Source organism: Sardina pilchardus, chromosome 8 (genome assembly GCF_963854185.1).
Source record: "Sardina pilchardus chromosome 8, fSarPil1.1, whole genome shotgun sequence".
NCBI classification, from domain to species: domain Eukaryota; kingdom Metazoa; phylum Chordata; class Actinopteri; order Clupeiformes; family Clupeidae; genus Sardina; species Sardina pilchardus.
Genome location: NC_085001.1, coordinates 6688964 through 6698963, shown reverse-complemented (window position 1 = coordinate 6698963; position 10000 = coordinate 6688964). Strand labels below are relative to the sequence as shown.

Sequence of the window (10000 nt, the reverse complement as noted above, 5' to 3'; positions counted from 1 at the left end):
GAGTTCATATGGTCAGTGTAATAAGATTAGATTTGATGTGCACTGTCACTTTGGGTAGCTGCTAATGCGCTGAATACATTAGAAGGGGGGGAACGGCAACGTCCAAGCGTGACACAAGTGCGAATTTAACGCTAAACCCGGCGCTGCTAAAGCGAGGTCCTCCCGTCACGCTAGAGCTCCCACTCGGGCCGTTAAAGGAATGTGCCGCGGACCAACCAAGTCCCATAAAAGTGACCCAAAAACCGCACCCGGTCTGCTCTCTTACTCTTCTCCGGCCTGTAAACTCTAAAGAGGCTAACCCCCCCCCCCTCCCCCCCCCTTTTATGTCACAAGGACACGTCTCGCCCAGAACTGGTCAGATTGACTAAATTAACTGTCGGACTAAATTACTGATTGATTTGCTGTCCCCGTTGACCGTCTAAAGCACTGACAGACTGACAAGCTGATTGGACTGACTCACTCACAACAGTAAAAAGAAAAATGTGTTGAGAGAGAGGGAGAGAGAGAGGGAGGGAGGAAGGGAGAGAAAGAGAGAGAGAGAGAGGGAGGGAGGGAGGGAGGTTGGTGGATAGTGTTAAAAATAAAACAAAGGAATCGTTTGCGCCTGAGCGCTTCCGCCAGTCATGAAACACTAGGGGCTCGCGCCAAGCAGCTGCCTTTTTCTCCTCGTCATCGAGAGTGCCACTCGCCGGGGCTCAAACTCTGCTCTGCAACTCCTGTGTCCTGTGACGTGCCGTACAATAATAACACGTCTAAGAAGTCAGCACACTGCCAATTACACCATCCGCACATGCCACTGGTAGGGGGCCCACACACTAGTCATGGAAGCGGTTCAGTGGCACGGGCACAGCCGGGGGAGAGCGGGGAGCGTCAGCTGTCCTGTGAGTGCGGATGGAATGGTGCCCGGGCGCGTGATGTGTCTCGGGAACGGACTCGAGCCGGAGCAGGGCCAGGTCTGGGGCAGAGCCGTTCCTGTGGCATCACATCGCTGTTTGGGTCGATCGACGCTCTCTAAGAGTGCTCACCCACTGAGTCCTCTGAGCCCAGGAACTTGCATATCATCATCATGCGCACACACACTAATATAATGATTATGTGCTGATAGAACTAAAACTCTGTCAGCGGCGTGTACTTTAGCTAGAGCCCATGAGTTTGGTTCACATTTGATTGTCTTTTGGTTGTTGTGCTAATGCTTCTAAATCTATTTGATGACAATTGATAATGAGATTGAGAATGAGAAACTGTCCCTGAACAATCTGAACTGAAGGCGCCCTCAACCAACTTCTGAGCATGTGTGGCATCTTGCACTACTTTTGTGAATAAAAAAGTGGCAATCAAGAAAGGCCACCAGGGACCAGGAAATAGCTGGCAATTGGCTAAAATCCGGTTGCCCAGGGCAACCAGACGACCGTTAAAGTAAATCCCTGTGAGGATGTTTCTCAAGCATGCGATGTGTGTGTGTGGTGTTGGACGGGTGATTAAACGATGCTGATTGATGTCACAGCGGAGTACCTGGTTGCTGGCACTGAGGTGCAGTGTGTCGCTGTAGACCGTGCCACTCTCCCAGTTCTTGATCTTCATGAAGCGCGGGCACTTGGAGGGACTGCCGTTCACCAGGTTTCTGTTGGGCGATGTCCTGCCCTGGCTCAGAGGCTTGAAATGGAAAAAAAACATTTAAGAAACGCGTCAATATCTCAAGCGCGCCTTCCATTAGCACTTAACTGCTTGGCCTGTTTCACATTGCCTACTTCTGTGTTGTGCTGTGTCTGTGTTACCTGTTGTGTTGATTTTCATTTCCGTGCCCCTGTTACAGTAAGAGGTAAGCGTATTCGCACTGCCTGCATGACAAGCGAGTCGGGCCCAGCTCAAAAAGCCTGTCATCTAGACATTTTCGGCATCAAGCCTATTTTTCACGCCCGAGGTAAGCAGTAAGCAGTTCAAACTTACTGTTGAAAGATAAAGTTGTGGCAGTAGCAGCAGTCACGCTGGCAATCTGAAGCCACGTACTGTTCACAAACATGAGCCGCAGTGGTTAAGCAACGCAAATGCGACTTGGCAATATGAAACAGACCTTAGCAAGTTGATGAGGCTCTCACTGATGCAAATGTCTGAATGTATTGAGCACCTGTTTAACAATGCAACAGATAAAATCCTGCAATTATCATCATAAAAAAAAACGTACTCTATCTTTATGGTCAAAATACACACAAGACATGAAAGAGGTGAACGATTACAGTAAAAGAGTTGATGCCGATATACACTGTAATTTCCGTTTCACATAATTGCACAGTGAATTCCAGTTGTCTGCGATGGGTCACAAGGAGTGTACAGCAGAACAACTGCAAAGTGCCTCAGCTCCATCCAAAGCACATTGTCCTGAGGAAGGTTTCCATTGAAGAGCAAGCGTGCGATCCTGAACCTCACAGTCCCCGAGATCAAAAGAAAATCAATCCGCATCCCATTCAAACCCCACTGTCATCTCGGCAAAGGCCCACAATTTGCAGACTACCAGCACGGCCACCTGAATGCCAACATAATTGTAGCATTTTTCCCTGTAGGAAGTGACTGTGTTTGAATGTCAATCGGAGCTCATTGATGTGCAACTGTCCTACAAGGGAAAAAAAAACGAGAGGCGCTCACTTTGAATCGATTTGATTCAGAGCACAATAGTGGTTATAAGCGGGCGACGCAGAGGGCTAACACCTCGCCGTGAACCAGGCCATGTATATGATCATTATCTCACAGACCGCACATTGTGCACTCTGAATCGCCTATTGTACTCCAAGAACAAAGACAGCTCATTAACTCCCATCAGATGAGTGTGTGGTGAACCAGATGTGGTGAATTAAGTTGTTTAAACTCTGTATGAGTGAGTGTGTGTGTGTGTGTGTGTGTGTGTGTGTGTGTGTGTGTGTGTGTGTGTGTGTGTGTGTGTGTGTGTGTGTGAATGTGTGTGTGAATGTGTGTGTGTGCCTGTGTGTGTGCGTGTGTGTGTATGTGGGGGGATGGCTATGCATGTTTCAAGAGACAGTCAAAGAGAAAGAGAAAGACAAACTTCAGAGTTGAGGCCACAAAGGAAATTGAAAAACGGACTGTAATTTGACTCGTCTTGTTCATAGATTATTAATTAATGTGCATTAAAGATCTGCGATGAAAGGGAGCTTAAAAGGCACTTGCATCAGAGAAAAAAGTGGGTACCCAGTGATAGGGACCAACATCTCTCCCCTACTTATTAGACTTGTAATTTATGCAACGCCCACACTCTCCCACTACAGTATTCTCAATAAAAAGGGACTTTAGAAAGCCAGAATTCACACGGTAAGGCAATTAACTGTCGTCTCTTTAAGGTGAATTCCTTCCCCTAACGACTATTTTCAAATGTGGCATATTCAGCGTTAAATCATTTCATATCATCTTCTTAATCTGCTCCGATAACTTTTAAAATGACGGCTCCATAGACACATGAGAGTCAGACTGCAGCTGAAAAAAATCGACCTTATTTTTCTACTGCAGATCCGCAGCGGAGCATGTTGTTGCTTACATTATGGTCTGCTGACAATCTACACTAGCTTAAATCAGCATCCCACTTCTCAGTGCCTTCAGCCTCGGGCTCAAATATAGAAGCAAGCATGAGGCTCAAATAAATAAGTGATGTTGCTGACAACGACTGAACTGTTAATTTGTTGACAGAAGTGCTTACGATGTCCAGCCGACTGGTACATGGAGGGCGATAGCTCAGGAGACGCATTACGCGAAAGCGGTACCTCTGTCGTGCGCGAGTCAAATGCCAGTTGACTCACATCCACACGTGGACACACACATCACATCCGAGAAAGTTAACTCGAGGAGAAATAAACCGCAACTTTCCTGCCCAGCGTGTGAGTCATAATCTTTCTTTTGAAGTGTGTGTCTGAGGGATACCTAGGGAGTGGCGGGTCTGAAGTGAGCAGCAATCAAAGCTTGGGCTCGTTGGCGCTCCTTGCTGGATGCTGCCAAGGCACCAGGGTCTCCACACTGACTCTTGCGGCCTTCAGAGGGAAGTCCAGCAGCCAACAAACCACACAGCCCCTCCGGCTACAGCAGGGGAACCCCAGAGACAGACTAGCTCTGAACTGGCATGATCAGATGAGACAGATCTGGGCCAGATCCAGGCCAGGTTTGGCCCACGGTCCAAAACCCTTCAATTCAATTCAATTCAATTCAATTCAATTCAATTCAATTCAATTCAATTCAATTCAATTCAATTCAATTCAATTCAATTCAATTCAATTCAATTCAATTTAATTTAATTTAATTTAATTAAATTTCATTAAATTTGATTTAACTTAATTCAATTCAGTTCAATTCAATTCAATTCAATTCAATTCAATTCAATTCAATTCGATTCAATTCAATTCAATTCAATTCAATTCAATTCAATTCAATTCAATTCAATTCAATTCAATTCAATTCAATTCAATTCAATTCAAGGTATCAGCAGCAGTGATACATGCCACAATCAAGTGTCTCATCTAAGACACTTTCCAAAGCCCACAGCCTGGACTCTTTTTTAATGGAACGAACATCACCTTTTTGCTTGAAATGCCAGCCTCACACTATCGAAGGAACACAGCACACACTCCTTAAATTAATTTCCGCCCAGAAATGGCTCCCTACAGTAAGCTTCCTCCCACCACTGTGACCAGCCAGAGATGGCCATGTTGAGCAACGCAGGCTTGTCAAACGGGCCTTTCATGATAAAGCACTTAAGCACACACAAAAGATGATTTATGCCTCATGTCCATTGTTTTGCGTTTCCTCTGAGCAGCACACCAGTTCTCTCACTAAGACATGCATGAATATGCTGCAGAAATGCTCCTCTCCCCCTCCAAGTTAGTGGAAGTCAAGGTGAAAGCAAAGCCACTTGGTGATTTCTATGGCTGGTTGGCTCCTGACTGACCACTGCCCTGGTCACTGCTCCGCACAGCAGGCTGGCGTGGTCGTGACACATGCTCGGCGGTCAGCCTCCGCTGCTCTGAGAGCCACTTTAAGGGCCCTGGCCTCAGGACGAGACCTCGCGTCAGCCTGTTTGTGTACACACACTCCAGCACTAGCAGCTCTCCGCTCCAGCCGCCCGCTCACCCCCGCCAACCTCTCGCCTGGCCAAGTGCGCCCCACCACCACCACCAGGACACACACACACACACGAGCACACACACACAAGCACACACACACACACACACACACACGCACACACACACACACACACATACACACAAACACACACACACACACACGCACACACACACGCACACATACAAGCGTATGCACTCACACACACTCCTCTACTCTCTTCCTCTTCCAACCTCTCACCCCCGCAACCTCCTGTCTGTAAAATTGCTTCCCACCATCACCACCACACACATGCACACACACACACACACACACATGCACGCACGTGCACACACACACTTCAACCTCTCTGCTTTACTCTCTTCCTCCTCCAACCTCCCATCCCTCCATCTCTCCATCCCTTCATCCCCAAAACCCACTCACTCCAGCCTCTCTGGTCCACCCGCTCCCTCGCTCCCTCTCTCCCTCTCTGCCTCCTCTTCAACCGTGCATACACAAACATACATATGCATACACACACACACATACACACACACACACACACACACACACTGTCTTGCACACATACTCTGACTCTCAGAGAGGGTTAATTGCCTGGAGAGGCTGCATCACGAACAGAGTGCAGAGGGATTGACTGTGTGTGTGTGTGTGTGTGTGTGTGTGTGTGTGTGTGTGTGTGTGTGTGTGTGTGTGTGTGTGTGTGTGTGTGTGCTGGCCGCAGCTGCACGCATTCATTACTCTTCTCGGGAATCATTGCTGTCCATCCGGTTCTCTTTCAAGGAGCTTGTGCTTATGCACGTCACAAGTGGGAGGATTTGACTACCATGTGTGGATTAGGACACAAGTGGCACGAGCACTACGGGCCGGCCTCAGGCCTGGCCCCTCTCTCTCTCTCTCTTTCTCCCTCTCTCTCTCTCTCTCTCTCTCTCCCTCTCTCTCTTTCTCCCCCTCTCTCTCCCCCTCTCTCTCTCTCTCTCTCATTCTCACTCCCTCTCTCTCTCTCCCTCTCTCTCATTCTCTCTTTCTCTCTCCATCATTCTGTCTCTCTCTCTCCCCCTCTCTCTCTCTCTCTCATTTTCACTCCCTCTCTCTCTCCCTCTCTCTCATTCTCTCTCCATCATTCTGTCTCTCTCTCTCACCCTCTCTCTTGCTCTCTCTCTCTCTCTCATTCTCTCCCTTTCTCTCTCTCATTCTCTATACAGTATCTCTCACTCTTACTCTCCATCTCCATCATTTCATTTTCTCTCTCTATCTATCAATCTATGTCCTTATCTAGCTCTCCTATTTTCTCTATATCTAGAGATATCTATCTATCTCTATATATATATTGATCTATTAATCAATCTATTACTTGATCAACCTATCAACCTATCTCTCTATCTCTCTATCTAGGATGTGTGAGAAACATTTGCTCTCCTGCTTCTGCAAGTGTCGTGCCTCGACATCTTTATGGCCCTCAGGCTGAGAGAGACTCAGGTGACAAGATCCAGAGAGAGAGCCAGGTCTGACTCGCACACACGTCTATCACACACATGGACACACACACACACACACACACACACACACACACACACACACTGATTGGCATGACACTGACCCCCTCTGCCCTCTAGGCAGATACACAGGGTAAAGGTGTTCACTGGAAGAAGTTACCCAATGCTCACCAACAAACAGGCTGCACACACACACACACACACACACACACACACACACACACGCACTAAATCACACTGAATGCTGTCGTACAGAACATGTTGTCTTGGTATATTCTTGTGCCTTCAGTCTACCATCTCTGACCTGCATAAGCCCGTTTGATGGCACACGCAGCATTAAGACCAACTTGTTGAAAAAGTGTTCACTTACGCACACCGAGGGCGGCGCTCCCCTATCGTCGGCGCTCTCAGAGTACGGGTTGTTGAGCACCGTGGGCATGTTGTCCTTCCTCCAGAGGTCATCAAACACTCTGTCGTTATCGGACGCCAGCTGCGAGGTCATGCCATTTCCCAGGCACAGATCCCTGTAAGGCAGGCAGGCAGGCAGGCAGACAGGAGAGCAGACAGACAAACAGTCAGTCAGACAGACAGACAGACAGACAGACAGACAGACAGACAGACAGGCAGACAGGGCTTGCGTCAGGATACCCCACACCCAAACATCTGTTCCCTGAGGTCCATTAGTCAGGCATTTCTTCCCCCATGCCTCCAAAGTCACTGGCCCACCTTTCTGAAGGGCACATGCTAAACACTCCAGCATCTGCTGCCTTGTTTACTTCAGCCTGGGAGAGTAACATCACAAACTGTCGTCTACTAAATACTGGTCCAATAAAAGCCCTTTTTAATAAACACGCTTGAGCGTGTGTTTATCAAGGCAGAATTGCATCTTGGGAGCCATGGTCACATATTTACAAACCGAGTGAGATAAGAGGCACTGGCCAGGTAGACAGAGGCAAAAACTGCAGAGGGATATGAGTGTGTGTGTGTGTGTGTGTGTGTGTGGGTGGGAGAGGGGGAGGGGGGGGTCATGGTGCAAACTGCTGGTGGGTGTTGGAGAGAGGGGTCCTTGTAGGTCAAACTGATAAACTAGCTCTGTCCAGCAGCGTTCAGGTGACTCATATGGGCGGCTTCAGCACTTGTGAGAGACACACGCATGCGCACACGCGCACGCACACACACACACACACACACACACACACAAAACACACACACTCACACACACACACACACACACAAAACACACACACACACACAACACACACACACACAATCTCTCTTACTCTCTATATTACCATGTATCTCCCTCTCTATTTTTCTCCAATTCTCTCTCTCTTCCTCACTGATGCCTTTGAGTCTCAAAATTTCATGTTTTTTTTTCTTCAATCACACACAAATTAACGTCACTCTTTTCTAGACTAATCTGTCACATCAAACCATCAACTTCCTTGGTCTACCTCAAATCTATAAACCCAGTATAAGCTTGATTTTGTCTGACATGAATATCTTTTTTATTTCCATGACTTATCAGTTGCTTCAAAACCTTGATGTTTGATTAAGTGCAAGCCTGTTTCATTTCAAATGACAAAGTCTGAGAATGAAAAAGGTCCCTGGAGAAGAGCCCTTGAATCAATAGTCCCAATTTTTTTCATTCTCTCTCTCTCTCTATTCAAGACTCTCTCTAAAAATGGATCCAGCCTTTGATACTTAATGAGGAACTTTTCCAAATGGATGACATTATCAGAGTCAATTTGGTCAGCGGACTCTTTCTCTCTGCCTCTAGAATGTTATGTTCCGTTTCATTCTGGTGGTCCAATAGAAAACACTCACGCAGTTCACTTCATCCACTAATCAGAGGATCGTTTCAACGGAGAATGGGCTCGCGAACGGGCTCGCGAGGGGTGCAGGGAGTTCAGTACAGGCACATTAGTGTTAATTCCCTGGAAAAAAATGATTAACCTCGGAGGATGGAGCGAAGAAAGTGAGGACAACTTGTGAGTTCACATCGTTTTGAGTTGAGTATGTCGCAAATTAACGTTCAATCTGCCATGCTTTCAAATGCAGTAATTAAAAGCACAAAAGCAAATGATGGAAAAGGGAAAAAAACACACAAAACACAATGCAACAGAAGCAATCAGAAATCCTGAATGTTAACGAGACCTACATTTATCCATTACAGTAATTATCCTTCTCCTAAACTAATCTAAAATCGAATACATTCCTCTCAGTCTAAAGTAGGTCTAATTAATGCTTACTGCCTGAATCGGTTCAGACAGTGGCATATCCCATGGCTCTGCATATTTCCTTATTTGCATTATCATTTGGCACAATCAAGGCTGTTGATGTAAGAATAATCTGAATATCTGTTTAATGTGTTCCATGACATCTCTCTCACTGTAATGATTTGTTAGTCTTTATCTATAATTAAAGTTAAGTAGTGTGCCTGAGGAACTCCTGGGCATCACCCTTCATATGAAGAGGCACTTAAAGTACTGCACTAAAGTCATTTACTATTAAAGGTTAATATAGCCTACTTTTAGAAGTCACAAACATTTGACTTGGAGAGCTACTATTCATAACACATTTGTGAAAGCAAAATACGGCATCCACCAGACCATGCCATACAACATCGTTGTTCTAGTCATGTTGGCCTGCAGTTCTAACTGGCTACATAGTTGTGTGGGTCCTTTAGGATGGAGCGTGATCATTACCTGTCTACTTGGACCTCGGCGTCTCTGCGGTCCACTGCGGCTCTCTGTCCGTCGCCGTTGAGCTCCCTCTTGCTGTTCTTGATGAGCTTGAGCACGGGCTCGATCTCCTTCAGCAGGTCGTTGTTCTCCTCCACGCCGTTGAGCAGCAGCGGCGAGTTGAGTCCGTCGCCGCCGCCGTCCCTCAGGAGGGGGTCCTGCTCGATGAGGGGGACGAGCGAGCGCGGCGGCGGCGGCGGCGCCGGCTCCTTGCGCGGGCCCACGCCGGACGCCACCGGGGTCAGCGAGAGGTTCTCGATGGCGCGCAGCTCCTTGCAGCTGGCGCTCAGCGGCGGGCCGCCGCGCTCGAAGGACTTGGAGGCGGGGAAGAGGACGGGCCGGGTGACGCGCACGGTGCGCTGGCGACCGTCGCCGCTCAGCGTGGTCTCCAGGTGCGTGGAGAAGCCCTCGGGCCCGCGCAGGATCAGCACGGCGTGGCTCTCGGCCGACACGTTCTTCAGCGTCTCCAGCGCCCGCTCGTAGCTCAGGTCCACCAGCGGCTTGTTGTTGACGGCCAGCACGATGTCGCCCACCTGCACCAGGCCGCACTCCTCGGCCGCGCCGCCCCGGATCAGGTCGGACACGATGACCGGCGGCTTGCACACGCGCTGCTTGACCAGGAAGCCCAGGCCACCCACCTTGCGCTTGAAG

At 48.2% G+C, this 10000-nt stretch overlaps 1 protein-coding gene across 1 annotated transcript in view; it reads right to left on the bottom strand.

Moving 5' to 3' along the window:
• The window catches only part of nos1 (nitric oxide synthase 1 (neuronal)), a 38368-nt gene that overhangs the window by 28309 nt on the left and 59 nt on the right, over positions 1–10000 (bottom strand). Inside the window, exons 1-3 of the mRNA XM_062543947.1 lie at positions 9314–10000; positions 6982–7129; positions 1513–1641 (exon numbers count right to left, since the gene is read on the bottom strand). The exon at positions 9314–10000 is cut by the window's right edge and continues 59 nt beyond it. Of these exons, the coding sequence (XP_062399931.1) occupies positions 1513–1641; positions 6982–7129; positions 9314–10000 (964 nt within the window). The remainder of the gene's footprint in view (positions 1–1512; positions 1642–6981; positions 7130–9313) is intronic.